The 21401-nt window shown below is 36.7% G+C and overlaps 2 protein-coding genes across 4 annotated transcripts in view; one reads left to right on the top strand and one right to left on the bottom strand.

Annotated features, from left to right (window-relative positions):
- Positions 1-1055: 1055 nt before the first annotated feature.
- On the top strand, positions 1056-14820 carry abhd4 (abhydrolase domain containing 4, N-acyl phospholipase B). Of its 3 annotated transcripts, XR_007438546.1 has the most exons (9): positions 1717-1824; positions 3656-3744; positions 4872-4976; positions 6238-6526; positions 9247-9431; positions 11730-11841; positions 11982-12168; positions 13399-13918; positions 13977-14820. XR_007438546.1 is itself a non-coding variant. In XM_022678900.2 (8 exons), the coding sequence occupies exons 1-8, from the start codon at positions 1244-1246 to the stop codon at positions 13486-13488; spliced, it is 1080 nt and encodes a 359-aa protein (XP_022534621.2). In that variant the 5' UTR covers positions 1056-1243; the 3' UTR covers positions 13489-14820. The 3 variants fall into 3 exon arrangements, 2 of the variants coding, with proteins under 2 accessions (XP_022534621.2, XP_022534620.2); XM_022678900.2 differs by lacking the exon at positions 1717-1824 and adding an exon at positions 1056-1266 and having other exon boundaries at positions 13399-14820; XM_022678899.2 differs by having other exon boundaries at positions 13399-14820.
- Positions 14821-18751: 3931 nt separating this feature from the next.
- Positions 18752-21401, bottom strand: part of tgm1l1 (transglutaminase 1 like 1) — a 42983-nt gene continuing 40333 nt past the window's right edge. Inside the window, exon 14 of the mRNA XM_022678898.2 lies at positions 18752-20381. Within this exon, the coding sequence (XP_022534619.2) occupies positions 20234-20381 (148 nt within the window). The 3' untranslated portion in view covers positions 18752-20233. The remainder of the gene's footprint in view (positions 20382-21401) is intronic.

Genomic DNA, 21401 nt, shown 5'->3' with positions numbered 1-21401 from the left:
CATAAAATATGGTTTATATAGTAAACACTCTCATAACATTAATACTGTGGCTAAACATTAAATATACAAAACTGTAAATTATTTTAAAACACTCCAAACTGTTGTGACCGTAGATATAAGGATATGGAGCTATTTGTGTTTTTTTCTTTTTTTCTTAAAGCCATCTATTCTTATCTGGGAATATTAATACAGATTTTTTTATGCACTGAAGTGATTTGGAGGTGAATTAATGAGTGTATACAGATGTAATGGTGGTCTAGAAGTTGTTATTTATATGTATGTGTTTGAGTAAAATGAACATTGTTGTTTTATTCTAAACTACAGACAAAATTTCTCGCAAATTACTAATAATAACATTATTGTCATTTAGAGCAGTTATTTGCAGAAAATGAGAAATGGCTGAAACTAAAACTAAAAAGAGTTCAGAAATTGATATTTGGTGGAATAACTCTGGTTTTTAATCACAGTTTTCATGCATCGTGGCATGTTCTTTCTCCACCAGTCTTACACACTGCTTTTGGATAACTTTATGCCTTTACTCCTGGTGCAAAAATTCAAGCAGTTCAGCTTGGTTTGATGGTTTGATGGCTTGTGATCATCCATCTTCCTATATATATATATATATAGATTGGAGCCATGATGCCCCTTCTCTTACTTACTGAATGCATCAGATCAGGAAGGGGGGACAAAAAACACTAAAAATTGATTGGCTAACTCACAGACGCTTGCAGAGAACAGGCCAATCAGACCCTTCACTGTTTTGCATGTTTTATTGTTCATTTGAAACTGTTTCACTCTCTCACACAAACACACACACACACACACACACACACACACACACACACACACACACACACACACACACACAAACATATATCATATAAAACCACTAAAATCTCTTAAAACTCTGGTGCTAGCCTAGAGTAGGGAGACCCAACCAATATGGCGGCGACGCTGGATTACGTCTTTGGGAACGATCTTCTGTCAAAATAAAAGTCCCTCCAAGTCTGTAGTCCCCTTGTTCACTAGCCCCACCCACTCTTAGGTCAGCTGACTGTAGTGTACACAATGTTACAAAACAACCACCTCTCCTCTCTGAACTCACTGTAACCACTACGTAACATTTCCTCTCTGTTCTCAGCTCTGTTTTAACAAAGGTGAATTCCAGTAGCTATTTTCCCTCATTCAGCTGCTTATTGAGAGGCTATGCTCTGTACTAACCTGTGCTCTCAGCGTGGCCAGAATGCAGGACGAGACTGAGCTGGAGTAAGTAGCTGGATTTTGTGTGTTTCACTTGCTTTAAAACACCTCAGCCGGTTCCTGTTGTTATTGCAGTGGAGCTTAGTAATGTAGCTTTAACTATTGACTTATTGTATAGGTGGGATATTGATTGTATGAATAAAGTAGTGAATAATGACATAGATAAGAGCTGTTTCACTAGCGGAGCAATAACTTATATATAATATAATATAACGTTATATACACACTTACTTTAAGTTAACGTTAACTGTTGAGCCTGATTCCTGGAGTTATTCAGCTATAACTGTTTTTATTGTATCAGTGGGATGCTGTATAAATAAACTAGTGGATAATATAGATAAGAGCTTTTTATCTAGTGGAGCAGTATTATATAATTAACTGTTGAACATGATTCCTGGAGTTATAAGTGCTGAGTCATGCTATGTAGTGCTGTAACGTTACTGCTCGGTACTAAAAGGGAAGCAGGGAGTTCAGAGGTGTAGATACTACTAACATCAGAGTCTGATCTCCTGGAGCTGATTTCTGTGCTGTTTATATGATGCTTTCCTCTAAATCTGTCTGCCAGTAAGTAAGCTTAACCCACTATTCTCTAAACTCAGTTTTGGACTTATTTCTACTGCTCTGTCTCTTTAATACTAACATATTATACTGTGTATACTTTAATACCACTATAATAGGTGATATAATAAGTAAAATATAGAATAATACATTTCTTTATGTTATTATGGCTAGAAAAGGTTTATGAAATAATTAATTAAATAATATAACGAGTATTGACTAACACTCTAAGGTAGTACAGAATTCTGTATGTATGGAACAATTTTTTGTACTGAATTAACATTTTAACTATAGAACAAAAGTACAAATTCAGGGTTTTTGTTAATAAAAGCTAAGTTTAATACTATAAAATTCTGTGTATTTTGAATGTACTAATGTTTCATATAAAAATGGTGTTTTACAGATTAATATAAAAATATATAAATACTGTAATGCAAAAAAAAAGACTGGGAATAATTAGGAATAGGATAAAGGAGTAGGATATAATACAATATATATTAAATGAGTGGGAGGTATACTGTACCCTTATTTTAAAGTATTACTGTAAGAAAATATAATATGATATAATAAGTATTAATGATTAAGGATGTCCTCATTTTACTGTAAAAAAACATTTTGTTTCAATGTGAAAAATAGTATAAATGTAAACACTGTAAAACCATAAACCATATAAATGTGTATATAATGTATATAAATTCCAGTAATTTATCTGTATATAAATTATTGGAAGATCACTAAAGCTAAAAAAAAAAACCTACAGATTCACATAAATTATACTATACTACTATACTATTCCATTCTACCTTATAATAGAGTAAAATATTGAGGTTTATAATCATTTGTAAAATAATCTTTTTAATGTAAAATTGTGTTTTACAGATAAAAAAAAAGACATAAATACTGTAATTAAGAACAAAAGAATGTAAAAAGTGAATAGTGTAAGATCTAATACAACCTGTAAAAACCCATCCAAATGAGTGGAAGCTATACAGTACACTTAATATAATATAGTGTTACTCTAAGACATAATATAAGTAATTATTATTAAGGATAATCCTCATTTTACTGTAAAAAAAAAAACAACAACATTTTGTTAAAATGTAAAAAATGGTATAAATGTGAACACTGCCATACCATAACATCTTACTATCTTTAGTTATTATATAATAAAGGAGTGGTGGATATGATGCAACATGTTGAAACATGGCCAAAAGTGAATGGAAGGTTTATTTAAGTCTATAGTATATGTACTATATACTGTATTATATACTGTATACTACCTTGGATTACCTTTTTTAAGTGTGTAGTGAGGAGTATGATGCAACATACTGATTTTTTTAATTTATTTTGGGTACTATAATTAATGTACATGTATAGTTGCCACTTACTATATTTGTTACAAATGTGATAATGATGTTTATGTAAATTAATATCAAATACAGGCTTTATTTTTCTTTATTTTTCCTCTTTTTTCCCCTGTTTTTCTCACTAAAAAGACATTTTTTTCCATTTAAATAGCTTTTGTGCTTTAAACAATGCATTATTCAGTTATATATCTTAATGTTCCTCTCTATTATCCCAAAAATTTTATCTTATAGTTGATCGAGGTTGTGTTTTGAGCTTTGGCTGCTGCATTTGGTATTTAGAGTTTTAGAATGAATGAGTTTTAGTGTAAATATAGATGTAAATGGTTGGGTTTGTGAGGGTGTGCTTGTGTTTGTTTAGAGCTTACAGCATGACTCTGATTGCTCTGTTCACCTTTTACCTGCCTGACCTGTGCTCTACTTCCACTCTGTCCATTAGCTCACATCAATTATATCATCTTTTTTTCTTACAGGCCGAACTCCGGAACCTGGTCCTGGTGGCCGTCTTGGCGACCGACATCTATGTCTCTGTTGAAGACCGCTGAGGCCAAGATTCTCGCCTGTGAGTCCAGCTTTAAATAAATAAAACATATGTCTGCTTTTTAAAAGCAATAAACTGACTGTAATAGGGAGAATGGTGCAGCTAATATAGCCACTCTGGGTTCAGCATGCCAAAAACAGGAAAACAATTGAGAGAACTGTGTAATACAAGATTTTTTTGAGTTTCAGAAACTGTTCTGTATTTCTCAGCTTGTCCAGAAAGGTGTGTGTTAAGTAGGGTTTGGATGTATAACATTATTACTCTTTAAAAGCTATGTTCAAACATGGATAGAGTTTCATAAATATCACCTGTCTAAAGTGGCAAATGTCTTCCATGTATCTCACTAATACAGGCCAAATCTTTCATCTTCCATCTTCTTTTTAAAAATAAGGGGAAAAAAACACAGGTCTACCCTAGTTGTTAGTCTCACAACTGTCTGGTAATGGCAATGTTATCAAGGGCTAATCCGGTATACTGGCAAAAATCAAATACAGTAGTATAACCAGCTAACACAGTGGAGTAATAGTAGCTTAGCTAAGTGTAGTCAAACTGAAGAGAAATTAGAACACTTTATGTGAGGAGCTCCTGCTGCTGTTCCTCACTGTATTAGTGTTTTATTTTAGGTCCATTTATAGTGTTTATGGAGCTATTTTAAAATATTTAGTTTTGTAAAGGAGGCCGTGTTAACTTTTTTTATTTTCTCTTTTTTATTTTAAGGTCTATAGTTTAGATTCATTAGCTGTTTTTCTGATAATGAAGTCTGAGTTCTTTCTATATTGTGTAATTTTGTGGAACAAAGTAAACCCTATACTAATCAAAGCCTTAATTTAAAGCATTAGGGTTTTAAATTATATGTACTCCTAACAGTACAGTAAGTCACAAACGTATATAAAAGCCAGTAATATTAATACCGCAATGGTAAAACCACTAGAATCTTTAAAAAATACCCTGATATACATTTTTGGACATTCCGCCCAGCACTAGAGTGCAAGTTTGAAGCTTTATCTTTAAGATATGTGTGTTTTGAGCCTCTTTTATGTGGAACACGGTCGCACAGATGGTGGTGTTAACAAATTATGAACAATATCCAGTAAATCATACAGTCCTACCTATAACCTGCTCATGATTCATTTTTCATATTTTTGAAGGTATTAAGAATGAAGTGTGGTCTCGATTTGTGACGCTGCCAAATCAGAACAGAATATGGACCCTGACAGTAACCAATAAGACTGCACAAAAAACTTCAGACCAAGGTAGACTCTCTAACCCTTTCAGTTTTCTATCTTTATTATGTGTACCAATGCCTTTATTAATATTTATATTATATTTTAGATATATTAATTTTTATAAAACATTAGTTAATTTTCATTTTCTGTTGTTTAAAGTGTGAAAATGTTTAATCTGATTTACTGGAATGTTATGTACAGTCAATGTGACTCTTTATTTATTAATAAATACTGGATCCCCATTAGCTGGGGCAGATGCCCCTGCTATTCTTCCTGGGGTCCTACTTACTAATTTAAAGAATATAAATAATAATTCCATAAAAATTCAAGATTTCATTATGCATTACAACTACAGAGCTTAAACAAAGAAATAACAACATAATGAATGCACACTATATAAAGATAGACATTGTTACCTACAATATACAATAATAAATGAATGCCAATATAAAACAATTATCTAAAAAAATAAACCTTTTCAAAATGCTCATTGACTTGTGTTTTGAAGACAATCTTAGAATTTTTTTTTCGGTCATAAACATTGGCATCCTGTTCCATGCAGTAATTGCTCTATATAAATTATTAGCATAAATAATATAATAGTACAAAATGCAAAAATAATTACTACTGAGAACTGCTGCTAAAATGAAAAAAAAAAAAAGAAAAATAATTAATTTAATGATAAATCATGGTTTAAATCACATGACATTAAGACAGTAAGGCTACAGACTGGATAAAAAAAATGACTAAAAGCGGGAGGTCGCAGGTTCGAACCCCTGATCATGCAGCTTTGCCATCAAGCTGTCGTCGCTTAGAGGGAGCACAACTGGCCCTGCTCCCTCTGGGTGGGTACAGTAGATGGCGCTCTCTCCCCACATCACTCCTAGGGTGATGTCTGCAGCACAGGGCGTCTGTGAGCTGATGTATAAGAAATGAGTTGCTGCGCTTTCCTCCGAGCGTTAGCGCTGTGATGCTGATGCTGAATCAGCAGCAGTTTGAAAAGAAGCGGTGGCTGACTTCACATGTTTCGGAGAAGGCATGTGTTAGTCTTCACCCTCCTGGTGTGTTGGGGCATTACTAGTGATAGGGGCAGTCCTAGTGAGTGGGTTGGGTAATTGGCCGTGTAAATTGGGGAGAAAATGGAAAGAAAAAAAAAAAAAATCACTAAATATTTTCAAAATTTGAACAACTGCGAAATATATAAAGATAGATTGTTTAAACTAATTTAAAATTGTCCTTTCTTAACGTCCTATATGAACAATTCCCAATGCTTTCTTTTGTTATCCAGCTTCTCAGACCCCTCTTGTGATGGTTCATGGGTTTGGAGGAGGAGTCGGGCTTTGGATCAGGAACCTGGATGCTCTGAGTCGCCGGAGGCCCGTTTACGCCTTCGATCTGCTGGGTTTCGGCCGCAGCTCGCGTCCCTCCTTCCCTGCCGACGCTTCGCTGGCTGAGGAGCAGTTCATTAGCTCTATAGAGCAGTGGAGGCAGAGCCTGGGCCTGGAGCGCATGATCCTATTGGGCCACAGTCTTGGAGGATACCTGGCAACGTCGTATTCTATTCAGTACCCTGAAAGGTAAAGGAAATCTTATAGTACTGAATGTATGCTGTGAAAGATACCTGATAGATATCACATAATTTATGTGGAAGGACATGATGATCGTCAACATATTTAAAACATCATAAAATATACATTTAATGTTTAATATTAATAATACACAACCTGTATGGACTTATAATAAGGCTGTTGAGGCTATACATATATACATATATTACCAAACACAATATTAAATACACTATACACTTTGTGTTCAAAAGTTTGTGGACACCTCTCCTAATTAATGCATTTAGCTACTAATTTAGCACACTCACACACACACACAGCCTGTCTAGTCCTAGTGAAGAAGTTCTGCCAATAGAATAAAGACTCTCTGGAGAATACTAAAAAAAACATGAACCTTCTAGCACCCAGAGGTGTCAAATAATGAAGTAAAAATTTTCAGACAATGTTTTACTTCTACTTCTTACATTTTCAACCAATAATCTGAACTTTCTACTCCTTAAAGAGACTCAAGAGAACTCCAGACAAACTCCAGTCCAACTAAACTTTAACTTTAATATATTTACAATTTACTAAACTACATTATTTTACAGTCAGCATATATGCAGCTGAAACAGGAAGGAGCCTAGTGCAAAATCCCAAATTTATCAACATCAACATTAACATTTTAATAATAGAACATTATAGTCATTATGGCTTTTAGAAAATGTGGAGAGGGGGGGATTAGTGCACTATATGACTCTATGTTGGCGCAGCCTAAGCTTTTGTCCTTAATGGCATTTTCCCCCATTTTACATTACTTTTACTGAAACTTTTACACTTTTACTTAAAGACTAAAAAGCTTTTGACACTTCTCAACTTCTCAAGTTCTACAGATGTATTTTTTTAAACCCTAGTATCTGTACTTCTACCTACAGAGTAATGAATGTAAATACTTTTCACACCTTTGCTAGCACCTTATAATATTAATACTATATTATACATCTGTCCATATAGTGTACAGCAGGGATAATCAATTAAGTTTGGCTGCGGTCCAGATTTTTTAAGAAGCCAAATTTACGTGGCAGACCACAAAAAAATTCTGTTTTGGAAAATGAAGTGGAATGGGATGGAGTGCTACAGACTAGTAGCTCTCCAGCCCAGAGGGTTGTTGAACCCAATTGCAGAACAGTTGATCTCAAAGCAGGTAAACCCAAAAAAAAGGAATAAATAAAATAAATAAATAAATAAACACACCGTTCCTCACGCAGGATTGAACCCGTGTCATCAGGGTCGTAATCCAATACACTATCGCTGACCCAGCTAGTGAATTGGGACACGGCTGGAAAAAGAAAAAAACGGCCTTATTAGGAGATAGGGAGCCCAAGAATGACGAAAAAAATGAGAACGAGCGGAAACTAAAGTCATGCAGAGCGCGACAGAGAGAGACAGGGGAGGGATGTAAACAAAAGCTCACCAGAGAAGCATTTTTTTTCCCCATTATCATTCATTATAGTTTAAAAAATCTCACGGACCAGATGTTTAATGCTTGACCCCTGGTGTACAGCATCTCACAAAAGTGAGCACACCCCTTATATTCTTCATGTTTTTAGGAGTGTGTTCACTTTTGTTGCAGCAGTTTACACTTAGTTACTGTTACTGTAGCTGTACAATGACTACTTTACACTGTTGTCCCATGAAAAGATATAGTAACATATTTACAGAAAATGTAAGGGTTGTACTCTCTCTACTTTTGTGTAGGGCTGTCCCTAACGATTATTTTTTAAACGATTATTCTAACGATTATTTTTTTTCGATTAGTCAACTAATCTATTTATTGAGAAACATATAAAAAATAATTATTATTATACGTTTTAAAAGGGAGGAATTCTACTTTTGAATAACACACTGCCTGGCCAAAAAAAGGTCACCACATGTACAGCACGTTAAACGCTAAAAATGGATAAGCTCCCATACACCACAAACGTGTGTTGCACTGTTTTCTGTGACCGCTAGATTTTGTGACCACGGGCAAGTAGTTCTCAGCAGACCGGTGCACTGGCCGTTTCGAAACGTGTTCGTTTTAAATGTTTACTCCGACTGGCCAAAATGGTTAAGTTTAGGGCTGAGGGTAAGGTGTAGGTATAGAAAGCTTTCGTTTTGCCAATGAACGCTCATAACCGTGAGCACTGCTCACAAAATTCCGACGGTGACAGAAAACGGTGTAACACCGCAGCGCCGACGGCGCTAGCTAAAATAACTTAAGGCAGCTAGCTTAGCTAAACACCTGAACTTATGAAAAATGCTACTGTTTCTGGAAACCAAAAATGTATAATTTCTGCCTGTGGCAGGTTTAAAACCTTTGGTAGACAGCCTTAAGTCTTTTTAAGGACACCCAAGGAGACCCTGATGTAAACGGTAACTTACTGTGTTGTCTTGATCCCATGTTGACATAGTGCTCCTGGATGTTTGCGCTTCAAGTGCTCCTGCATAGCGGTTGTGCTACTGTGGTAGGCTATCCCCATTTTGCACATATGGCAGAGGACCACATTGTTGCCCTTTTGCGTGAAATGCTCCCAAACTTTAGATGCCCGCTGGCTTTTTTTGTCGCTGGAGATTGCTCTCGGAGTCCATGCTCTTCACAGGTGCCGCCATGTTTACGACCAGCCCTACTTTTGTGAGATACTGTGTTTCGTTAAGTTTGTAATGACAAGTCCAGGAATATTATACTAATGTTCTTGTCCTGTGTTCCTCAGAGTCAGTCACCTCATCCTGGTGGATCCCTGGGGCTTCCCAGAGAGACCCCAGCCTCAGCCTGAAGAGTCTTCTAGTCAGGATTTGGAGGTGAAGAGGCCTGGACCGCCTCGCTGGGTGAAAGCTCTGCTACCTGTCGTCTCGCTCTTCAATCCACTGGCCATCATTAGAGCAGCAGGACCGTGGGGTGAGTGTTGAAAAATCAGAGGAATTAAAAACATATTCGGGATACTGGGGTTAGCGGCTAATGCTAATGCTGCTGCACCTAGCCTTAGTGCTGGAGAAACTTCACTAAAAAAAACTCAGCCTTAAGCCCTATCCAGACGGGATTAGTTTTTTAGGGGGTCCTTTGTGGGGCTCCTTTTAATCCAGTCAGGAACAACCATCTATGTGTTTTACTTAGACGTCCCCTGAAACAACTACAGGCTGAATTAAAAACCTACTGTTTTTCGCTTCTGTAATTTTAGTTCCGTACGTACTGTCATTTGAGTTTCTTCACCTCACGTTTAATAAAATCACTGCCACGCACCGAAATTACACATCGGGTGCGCATTTCTACGGAGATCCAAGTAAACCCAACAGCTAGTGGAAATGGAGGAGCTACTGAACGCGATGTCATGTGAGGAAACCCAAAAAACTCCCTGGTCCTCCTGTTTTGTTTAAGATGCAAGGGTTTTATCACTCAGACGTCCCCCTAAGAAACTAATCCTGCCCGTATAGGTCTTTAGACATAATAATAGAAATTTAAGCTTACTGTAAATGAAAGGAAGCACTTTACTCACCCAAATAAACAGTCTTGAGGACTTGAGGAAGTCTGTGTTTTCATTGATTGCCGACAAAAACTCCGCTCGGAAGCGAATCAGGGATCAATCAGCACAATTGCGTAGTGTGAACTACTGAAAGATGCTCGCTGACCTGTCACTGACTGATTGCCGACGAGTCTATTTTTCTGAGTATTTCTTTAGTTTTAGAAAGTAGAATAATGTATTTTACTAAAATAGCGTATAACTGTTCAAAACGATAAAAAAATTATGTCTGCGGTGCAAAACATTTGACATTGTTCTGTGTTGAGGACATAAGTACATTTACATTTGGGGTATTTAGCAGACGCCCTTATCCAGAGCGACTTACAACAGTGCTTCGATGTTACTTCAAATATCCAAAGCTAGTTTGTAGACTAGGATCAAGAGATACATAGAACTTGATCATGTTTAGAACCCTAGGAACCTTTTATTTTTTATTTTTTCGATTAGTTTAGGAACTCTTTGAAAAGATGTGTCTTCAATTGACGTTTGAAGACCGCGAGTGACTCTGCTGTTCTGCAAACCAGTGGAAGTTCATTCCACTACCTTGGTCCTGAAGCACAGAGAAGAGTCTGGATGTCTGTTTTCTGTGTGTTTTGAGGGATGGAGGTTCGAGCCGAGCCGTACTGGAAGCTCTAAGAGCTCTTGGTACAGATCTGGCTTTGACCATCATTGCCATAAAGTATGAAGGAGCTGGTCCGTTTTTTGCCTTGTAGGCCAGCGTCAGGGTTTTGAATCAGATGCAGGCGGCAACAGGAAGCCAGTGGAGGGAACGCAGCAAAGGAGTCACATGACTGAACTTCGGAAGATTGAAGACGAGTCGTGCTGCCGCATTCTGAATTAATTGTAGTGGTTTTTGGTGGCTCGCAGTGGAAGACCAGCCAGTAGAGAGTTGCAGTAGTCAAGTCTTGAGATGACAAGAGACTGCACAAGCACCTGAGTGGCATCCTGAGACAGAAACGGTCGAATTCTTCAGATGTTGTACAGGAGAAATCTGCATGACCGAGTCAGATTTGCAATATGGCTCGAGAATGATAACTGGTCATCCATCACTACACCAAGGCTTCATGCTTCTGCCGATGGAGTGACCAGTGAGTTCTCGAAAGAGATGGAAATTAGTACATATTTCAATATAAGATGATTAGACATTTATAAACTCTGATTTTGCTCAGTTGCTTCATATGAACTCATGAATTCATGTTGGCATCACTTCAAGTGCGTATTCTCCTCTATAGAGATTCTCTGGCATGCCATCACTAGTTCTCGTGTGCATTTAATTCAGGTGTGTTCTCGTGATAAACGTGTTTCTGGAGAGCAGACAGATAAGTCTGCCATTTCCCACAAAGAGAAATTGTGTAATTTTTGACCCCGTGTCGCTGATCAGTCATGTAGTGTGAAGGTCTCAACAACTGAAGGACGATTACAGCACAACCAGTCGTGTAGTGTGAACAGCACAATGACTGAAGACTCAAAAAGTCGTGTAGTGTGAATCTGGCATTAGGCGCTTCCCCCAGCTTACCTATTAGAACTGAAACATGCCCCCTAAAATGCACCCTATAACCCTAGACGTTCATTGATAGTGCACCTTATAATCCGGTGCACCTTATTGTTCAAAAAATAAAAATGGTACATCTTTACAGGAAGAAGAAGAAAACAAATATTTTTTTATTCTCACGTTTCAGGTCCAGGGCTGGTGAATCGATTCCGGCCTGATTTCAAAAGAAAGTTCGAGGACCTTTTTGATGACAACACGATGACCGAGTATCTGTACCACTGTAATGCCCAAACACCCAGGTAATGGGAGTTCAGAATGCTCCACAGCTGAATGCACTCCGAGTTTGAGGTAGTTTGTGTTTATATGGACATGTAATAAATAACCGACCGTCTCTGTCTATGTCTGTCTATGTCTATGTGTGTCTTTGTGTCTTGTCCAGTGGTGAGGTGGGATTCAAGGCCTTGACCGGGTATATGGCCTGGGCGAAGAGACCCATGTTACAGCGGGTCAACCTGCTGCCCCCTTCCCTGCCCGTCACCCTGCTGTACGGAGCAAGCTCCTGGATGGACAGCTCCTCCGGCAAACTCATGGCCCAGATCAGAGGCCAGGACTCCACCAGAGTAGTGGTGAGTGATCCAAAAGCTTTTACTTCTAGGAGTGCAATCTTATTTAAAGCAGAGACCACTTACAAATGATGAGTTTCTTTGATTTTACCAAATTAAAAACCTGTAGAATATAATCAAAAGAAAGGTGGATGATCACAAGCCATCAAACTAAGCTGAACAGCTTGAATTTTTGCACCAGGAGTGAATAGCATAAATTTATCCAAAAGCAGTGTGTAAGACTGGTGGAGGAGAACATGATGCCAAGATGCATAAAAAAATTATTTAAAAGCAGGGTTATTCCACCAAATATTAATTTCTCAACTCATTCTCAACTTGTTTTCTTTGCATTATTTGAGGTCTGAAAGCTCTGTTTTATTTTTGTTATTTCAGCCATTTCTCATTTTCTGCAAATGTTGTCTGTAGTTTATAGAATAAAACAACATTGTTCATTTTACTCAAACATATACCTATAAAAAACAAAATCAGAGAAACTGATTCAGAAACTTAAGTGTTTACTTTACTTATTAGTTTCAGTCCCTTTCAGAATCAACCATTTAAGGGCTCTGTCACTTTTATGCAAAGAAGCTGTTGCTGGACACGCCTTGCTTAAGATGAGCGTTTACCACACATTAGCGTTAGCTTGTGCTAAATGGCAAAACACGAACAAGCTATTCCATAAATAAAAATTAAAACACAAAACTCATTCTTTAAAAGTACTTAAAAGTCCCTCATCTGCTGACTTGCCACAGACAGTAGGTACAGATTCCTCCCTCAGACAAAGTCTTCTGGCTTCAACTGATCTAGTGGGTGGGGCTCTGGTGGGGAGATTGACTGGTGGGAGATGTTGCCAAGGTGGTTCTATGCATGTTTTCTATATTGTAGCGTCACAATAAGGGAGCATCCAAACAGCTCATAGAAGCACATGATTCCTGACACTAAATTCTTTCAGCTGATTCACAGAAAATGGATGGATTGATGGATTTTTTTTGTGTTTGGAGTGTTTATAGAGACAGTCGAAACCCAAGTGGGAATTTAAAAGTTTTTTTTTTCTTTTTGAAATCAGTATTTCAAAATATATGAATTTACAGTATCAGTGTTCTGGGAAAACCATCCCTGCAATGTCTAATATATCCATCAACCTTTTTTTAATACCCTTGAATAAGCAGGTGTCCCAATACTTCTGCCAATACAGTGTATGATAGACATATAAAGTGAAATATATTAATTTGTTTCTCTTGCTTTGCTCTGCAGTTGATTGATGACGCCTCCCATCATGTATATGCAGACCAGCCTGAGGAATTTAACCGTGTGGTGGAGAACATCTGTAATACTGTGGACTGAAAGTGTAATGTTACACAATCGTGTGTGTGTGTGTGAATGTGTGTGAATCCGCCAGAACTTGTATGAGCTTAGGTCTCTATTTAAGTTATATTTTGCAACATATTAAATATTTGCCACGAGGCAAAGCTGGGCCTTGACCTTCACTTACTGACAACATTTCACATCTTAAATTTTATTGTGGCCAGTTTAACCACATTTACACCTGCTCACTTCATGTCTCTTGAGTATCAGGATTAAAACTGGATTAGGCTAAACCACATACAAGTGTGAACACACCCAATACACATTTAAAACAGATAACTCAAACCACTTTAGGAGATGGTCTGAGACGAACTTGAAACATATACGAATCTGATCACTCAAACCACTTCAGGAAGTGGTCTGAGACGTGTTTAAAACAGATACAAATTAGATCACACCACTTCAGGAGGTGGTCTAAAACACATTTGAAATTGATACAGATCTGATCACTCAAACCATTTCAGGAGGTGGTCTGAGACGTGTTTAAAACAGACTTTAGGAGATGGTCTGAGACATGTTAAAAACAGATACAAATCCCATTATTCAAATCACTTCAGGAGGTGGTCTGAGACACATTTAAACCAGATACAAATCCTATTATTTAAACTACTTCAGGAGGTGGTCTGAGACTATTTTAAACAGATATAAATCCAATCACTAAAATCACTTCTGATCACTAAACTATTTCAGGAGGTGGTCGGAGACGCATTTAAAACAGATATCCCTTTACTCAAACCAGATTTTTTAGCAGTGTAAACAATCTGTTTTTCTACAACACATTCGTTATATAAATCCCCCCCAGTACAACTAAAACCCAAGGAATAATAGCCAAACATCAAGTAAATTAGCATATTCCATCCCACACAGCAATCAGGATCCAATCCAGATACTAAACACAATCAAGTGAACAGGTGTAAACAGAGCCTTTACTTTTAGTGAACTGTACTAAATATCACACTTCACCCTTTAACTCACTGTCTGCAAGCGCTTACCAGCATTATCCTGCTCTGTAATGTATTTCCTTATTGATTGTTTTGTGTCATGTTTACATTATTATCAGTTATTGCATAAAAAAAAATACCAGAGAAGGCCACTAAATATTTTATATTTCAGATGTGGATTAATTTATCTTTCAACAAAATATAAAGATTATATATATAAAGATTATAAGACTATAAATGTTGGTTCTGAAGTCTGCAGAGAAATGCATGCTACCAGTTCAGCCTTTGACCTTTTTCCCCTCAAATGTTTTAGTTATGAATGTATTTTATAATATAAATATACAATAAATACAGATTTCTATGTTTTAAAGTCTCTTTTCTGCTTGTGTTTACTTGTAGTGCTTCAGATTTCACTAGAGGGCAGCAGATGCACGTTTTTGGTCAACTTGTAGAGCAGTGTTTCTGCACATTTTAGTGGGTTTTCTGCTAAATGTTCTGTTAGTCTTTTATGGCATGGGGTTGCTGTCAGTCAATAAACCCATTTTTTGGTTATTATATGGTCAGTGTAACGTTTTATCAGTTCAATTTTCTGACAATTTTAGGCTAAATTTGAACATTGGGTATAATTGGGTATAAATTATTTTTTCCACTTACTTTGGTGGGAAAGAAATCAGTTTTTCTTTAGGTTTTGGTTTCTGCTTTTCACTAACAATTGTTTCTTTTCTATTTTGTTTTTATTTTGAGTGTAATAATAATAATAATATATATATATATATATATATATATATATATATATATATATATATATATATATATATATATATATATATATATATATAATGGAAAACGGATGATAACCCGTTTCTTTACTACACCTAATGGTAAAAGTTAAAATTGTCAAGAAGTTTTACTCTTTATTCATTTTCTATTTTTGAATTTAGCCTTAAATGATCTGACAATTTGTTTGATAAAAGTTACACTGACCATTATACGATCTCTTCAGTTATTTTAATAATTTGTTCTTTTTTTAGATAAAATGTCACAAGACATATCTCCATCCAGTAAAATTGGGTGTAGAAGCTGATTTGAGATTTAACTTTTAAGGTGGAGTAATTTTTTTAGTCAAAAGAGTCAAAGCCACACTGGATTCAATGCTACCTCATGGTAAATTAATCTATTTTTTTTTTTTTACATTTTGTTTAAAATAGATTAAAAGATTTACATTTAAATAACTATCAATAAAAAATACTGTGCAAAAATAAGGAAAAGAAAAAAAAGCAGCTCTGGTCTACTTTCATACATAAGGCACACCAGATTATATGGCACATTTTAAGATACACTAGCAAGGAACATAGGTGTCGCCATGTTTCTCTTCTAATTCCTTTCTATTTCTAATTCCACCCAGTGGAAAGATCTGTAAAGCTAAGCTACGTAAACAAAACTTTAATTCTTAAATAAATACACTTTCTTTTAAAGTCAAACGAGCGCTAGATGTTAATCTACACAGATTCCTCTCCTGAAAACTGTTTATTACCGCAACACCCAGGGTTCCTCAGTCTAGCATCATAGGGTGGCATTTATGTCCCGCTAGCGCTGCAGTTAGCGGCCAATGCTAATGATAATGCTGCTGCACCCAGTCTTAGTGCTGGAGAAACTTCACTCTCACTAAAAACTCACCATTATAATGCTGTACTTCAGTGGAGTGGCTTTACTGCTTCGGAATACCTGACTGGTAGAATTCATACATAAGGCGCACAGGAATAAAGGATTTGAAGTGCTCCTTATAGTCTGAAAAATACGGTATTTAGCATTTTGACCTGCAGAACTTAACTAGATCCTGAGTCAACTCTAGAGACCAGCCCCTTCTGACACCAACAATCATGCCATTTTCAAAATCACTTGAAAGAAATACAAAGGAACAGATTCAGATACACCCAAATACTGTTTTATTAACAATAAAATAATATTTATTTATTTATTTATTTATTTATTTGAAACAAAAATACATATATTGATAAATAGTGTCAATTATTAAATAAATCTGAAGCATCTGATGAAGTTTTCCTTCATGTAGGTTTCACAAAACAAGGAAACAAAGACAAAAAAGAGAAGGTTAGTAGCCAGTGCATTAGCAAGAGGAAAAAAAAACTAACAATAAACAATGCTTATAGATTATTGTACGATAGCAAAATATTAAATAAAGTTATATCATTAATATATCATCATAATACTGAGGTTATTTTTTCTCAATCTAGCACAGTATAAATAATGTGCAATTATTTTGTTGAGTAGTATTAGACTGGAGATGGCACTGATATAATAAAAAAATATATTTAAAAAAAAATATATAGATTTTGCTGTCACACAAATACTGGATGTTTCCATTTCAGGCATTTTTCACTTTTTGATTTTTTTAAACATTTAAATTTGAATTTTTTATGTTGTTTCCAAATTTCAAGACGAATTGACCAATAGAAATGCTTCAAAATTGAGCGTTTAGGATACAATGGTTTTACATTGACTTCCACTGAAATTTACACATTGATTTGCCCAATTTTTGTGCGACAGCTTTGATCAGCTCTGTAAAAAATTCTTTGATTTTATCAAATTGAAAATCTCTGGAATATAATCAAGAGGAAGATGGATGATCACAAGCCATCAAACCAAACTGAACTGCTTGAATTTTTGCACCAGGAGTAAAGCAGCATAAAGTTATCCAAAAGCAGTGTGTAAGACTGGTGGAGGAGAACATGATGCCAAGATGTATGAAAACTGTGATTAAAACCAGGGTTATTCCACCAAATATTAATTTATAAACTTTTGAACTTGTTTTCTTTGCATTATTTGAGGTCTGAAAGCTTTTTATTTGGAATTTGGGAGAAATGCTGTCTGTAGTTTATAGAATAAAACAACAATGTTCAATTTACTCAAACATATACCTATAAATAGCAAGAAACTGAAGTGGTCTCTTAATTTTTGTCCAGAGCTGTATAATATTCCTGTGTTACACTATAAATATTGTATATATTTAATCTGGAACGTATATATGAACTATTACATATTTAATCATTAAATACTTGCTTTAAAAAAGGCTGGTAGAAGTTTAGGCACTTGAATGTAATTATTTTAAACATGCATGGACATCTAAGAAGCATGAACTTTTCATATCAGTGCTGTACAATGTATTGTTTCAGCGTCGTTATCACACAATGCGGGCATGTGCAATACACACACATCACAGGAAATGCAAGTTTATAATAGTGTGCAGCCCTACTTTATAGTAATACATCATAATAATCATAACATTCATAATAATACGTAATAAAACAGTGCTACAGCCCTAATATGGCTCAGATGATAACGAATCTCAGTGTAAGAATACTGATGTTGTGTTCTTTATACTTCATACTGTCAGAATACACCAACCAAGCACTTTATGAGGACTATTCAGACTATGTACGGATGTGCCAAAAGTCATGGTATAGCAGTGTTTCTTTCAGGCACCTGTATAAGCAGTGAGGTACCCTCTTATCAAATGTATTTTTAGGATAATATTCTATTAATAAACGTCTATTTTCTGGTCTATTTTCGTACATACTGTTTATAAAGCGCATTTAGCAACACTTGTAAGGATGCCTAAATTGAAGTGAGCAAGGGTGCCGCCATGTAATTCTTAAAAAAAAAAAAATATATATATATATATATATATATTTCCAAGTTAAACAAGCGCTGACTGTTAATCTACACAGATTTCTCTCCTAAACACTCAGGGTTCCTCAGTCTAGCGCTATAGGGCGGCATTTACGTCCCTCAAGCACTGCCATTAGCGGCTAATGCTAATGCTGCTGCACCAAGCCTTAGTTCTGGAGAAACTTCACTGAAAACTCTTATAAAAAAAAACCCTTGTAACGCTGTACTTCAGTGGAGTGGCTTTACTGCTCCTTATAATACCTGACTGCTAGAATTTATACATAAGTTGCACTGGATTATAATAAGGCGCACTGTTGATTTTTTAGGAAAGTTAAACGATTTTACATGTTCGGTATATATGCAGACATCCCAAGTTTTAATGGGAGCCATGATGCTCCTGAATGCATCCAATCCAGGAGGGAAAACTGCCACTGCCTACCAACACTAAATACTGATTGGCTGACTCAGAGACTCTTTGCAGAGAATAGGCCAATCAGAATTCTCTCTGTTTTGCATGCACTTCATGAATATACACCTGAGGGTAGCGTCTTTCTCTTCCTCTCTGCTTTTTTCACATACACGATTGGGAAAAAAGAAGTCTATGGCCTACGTTCACGTTTCCGGGATTCTGAGAGATTTTATTTGACTTGCAGGTATCAGAGAGAAGTTATTAATATGCGTTACTGATATATTGATATGACTAACACAACTTCCAAGACACTTAAGAAGTCTGTTTATGGCATTTAACTAGGCTTTTTTGAGTCAACTCTACCAGCCCCTTCTGACACCAACAATTATGCCATTTTCTAAATCACTAAAATCAATTTTTTCCAATTCTGTTGGTTGATGTAAACAGAATAATAGGATTTTATGTTTCTACACATGATTGGCTGAAATCAGATAATTACACAAATGTAAAGTGTTTAAGTGTAAACTTGTAGTCCTAATAAGGTGCTTGGTGAGTGTAGTAGTCCAGTAGTTCTCACCCTCAATTACTTTTTCATTCAGATACTATTCATACTATTGCATATATGGGTGTTGCCCAGTTATAACCATTGCCATCCTCCTACCAGATGTCAGTAGATGTAAAAATATATTTTTTATTTATATATTATACAGCACCAACCAGTTTTGTGAGGGTGAGCACCACGTCCTTCTCTTTGGGAACAGACACAACCTCATTAACCAGCTTAATAACTCAGTATATAGACTGGTATAGAGTTTCCAGCATATTGGGTGCTCACCATGTACCTACATTCATTGGCCATTTTATCAGAAACACCTGTCATAGAGGTGAACTACAGGTAGGTGACTGTATGATATACTAGACTGTATTAGAGATCATCTATTTGAGACATTATAATGCCATGGAGTTTGTTGGAGCTCTGGTGCCAGTCTAGTTTATGGGTTGAGAATAGTCTCCAGCTGTTTCTGATAAAGTGGCCACTGTGTTTCTTTCTACAAGATCACGTTGTGTTGAAAGCAATGACTGTAGAAAAACATGGACAGCTAATTTTGCACTAAGTCTCTTAAAAGTGAAGCAACCATAGGTCTAGTAGATGTTGTAGCTGTTGTAGTATGACATGTAGCTCCTCCTATCCCTAAACGTTTGATATTTCCATGTTTTATAGACAAGACCGCCCATTTTCCATTCCATTTTTCATGTTTTTTCATCTCTAGTGTCTAATTCCAATTGGTCGTTTTTGCGTTTTGCATTTTCCCACAGAATTAAGCTTTTAAAACCTTATAATTTTGCTATATTCTCTTAAAAAGCTGGGGTTGCACTTTGAAATGAAAAATGGTTGACAAATTTAGCAGGAAGAGTCAAACTGGACCAACTGGTGGAACTACAAGTGGAAAAATCTGTTCATTTAAACTCAATGAAGGCAGTCTGAGACACTTGGGTTGGCTTGGTCTTGGGAAGGGGATGCAGCTACCAAACGAATAGACAAGTCTGGCTCTTTATCTTGTCTCTAAAAAGCACAGACACAGCAGACAATTTTGTCTTCATTTCTATAGAACAGAAAGAGACGTTTTTCTACAGTCACTGTTTTAAAAGAAGATAAGTCCATTCGAAGCCGAGAGCCGAGTCTTCACTGACTCTCTTGCACGATGATGTCAGCCACGCCGTGCACTTGGCTGAGCTGTTTGCAGTCCAGAGAGGCCACCAGCTTCCTCGTTCCAGCCAGAGAGGGGATGAAGTGCTCGGTCACCGTCACTGTAGCGTGTCTGATCACATCACTGACGGATAAAGAAGAAGAAGAAGAATAAATGTTAGAATACTGAGAATAAAAGCAATCAATTTTCATGTATTTATACTAATTGAGGACTGAAATATAATGACATGCCAATACAAAGTAATGGGATAACATGTAGCATGTAAACTGGTCATGAAGTGTTACGTCAGTGGACAGCTTGTCTTGAAGTTGTGAGGTGTTATCTTGTAATTAAGGATGAACACTGGCCAACAAGCTTCAAAGAAGACAGTACCGTCCACTGCGCTGTCCACAGTGGGTGGTAATGATCGTGACTGGCTGTGTCTGGCTATAATTGTCCATGTGAACTGACAAGGGACTTTCTCATTCAATGCAGAAGGCCAGACTTACTGGACAATCTGGTTCTCAAGGAGGAAAATCTGTTCTAAACTCAATGAAGGCAGTCTGAGACACTTGGGCTGGTATGGGGAACACAAACCCTCCCAGTCTCTTAGAAGAGCAGGACTTTATTGTTATTGTTGCAATTCATTGCTCTCATTACTGACCTCGCGTGTAAAGCCGGTGTTGTGCTGAATTTAGCACCCCCGCCCAAAAAAGCGTCACCCACGTCTTCTTGGCTTAAACTTTTTACTTGGAAATACCCAAGATACTTACTCTAAGCTATACTGACTCGTAAAAGAGGGGGTGCTTTTCCACTGGCATGGTGCCGGTGCTGGTGCCAAAGGCCAAAGGACGGGGCATTCGGGGCAAAGTTGTTTACAAATCTCATTTCCATTCACTGCGAAGAGCAGCAGAAGCAGCTAAATGAATGAAAATGAATTAACAGTGCTCCAATGGTTCCTCTGTGTTGTTTTCAATTCGCCCTCCGGCTTCTGCCTACGCCCACATTCACATACGTAGTGAGTGACTCCTTAGAGCAGTGGAAACACGAACCGATCCTTAAAAGGTTTGCCGGTTCGCAGGAACCGGCTCTGGCTCCGGCACCAGCACTTTGTCTGTGGAAAAGAGGTAATAGTTGTGCCTAAATCTGCGCCCCCGCCATGAA

This window comes from Astyanax mexicanus, chromosome 4 (genome assembly GCF_023375975.1).
Source record: "Astyanax mexicanus isolate ESR-SI-001 chromosome 4, AstMex3_surface, whole genome shotgun sequence".
In the NCBI taxonomy this organism is placed as follows: Eukaryota; Metazoa; Chordata; class Actinopteri; order Characiformes; family Acestrorhamphidae; genus Astyanax; species Astyanax mexicanus.
Note: the sequence above shows the minus strand (reverse complement) of the source record. Positions and strands in the feature narration are given on the sequence as shown.

Excerpts from the sequence above, each read along its gene's own strand:
- abhd4 (XM_022678899.2), top strand. The coding sequence starts at position 1,796 with ATGATGCTTTCCTCTAAATCTGTCTGCCA. Across the intron at positions 4,977-6,237 it reads ACAAAAAACTTCAGACCAAG|CTTCTCAGACCCCTCTTGTG; the intron begins GTAGACTCTCTA and ends TTTGTTATCCAG. Across the intron at positions 9,432-11,729 it reads TAGAGCAGCAGGACCGTGGG|GTCCAGGGCTGGTGAATCGA; the intron begins GTGAGTGTTGAA and ends CTCACGTTTCAG.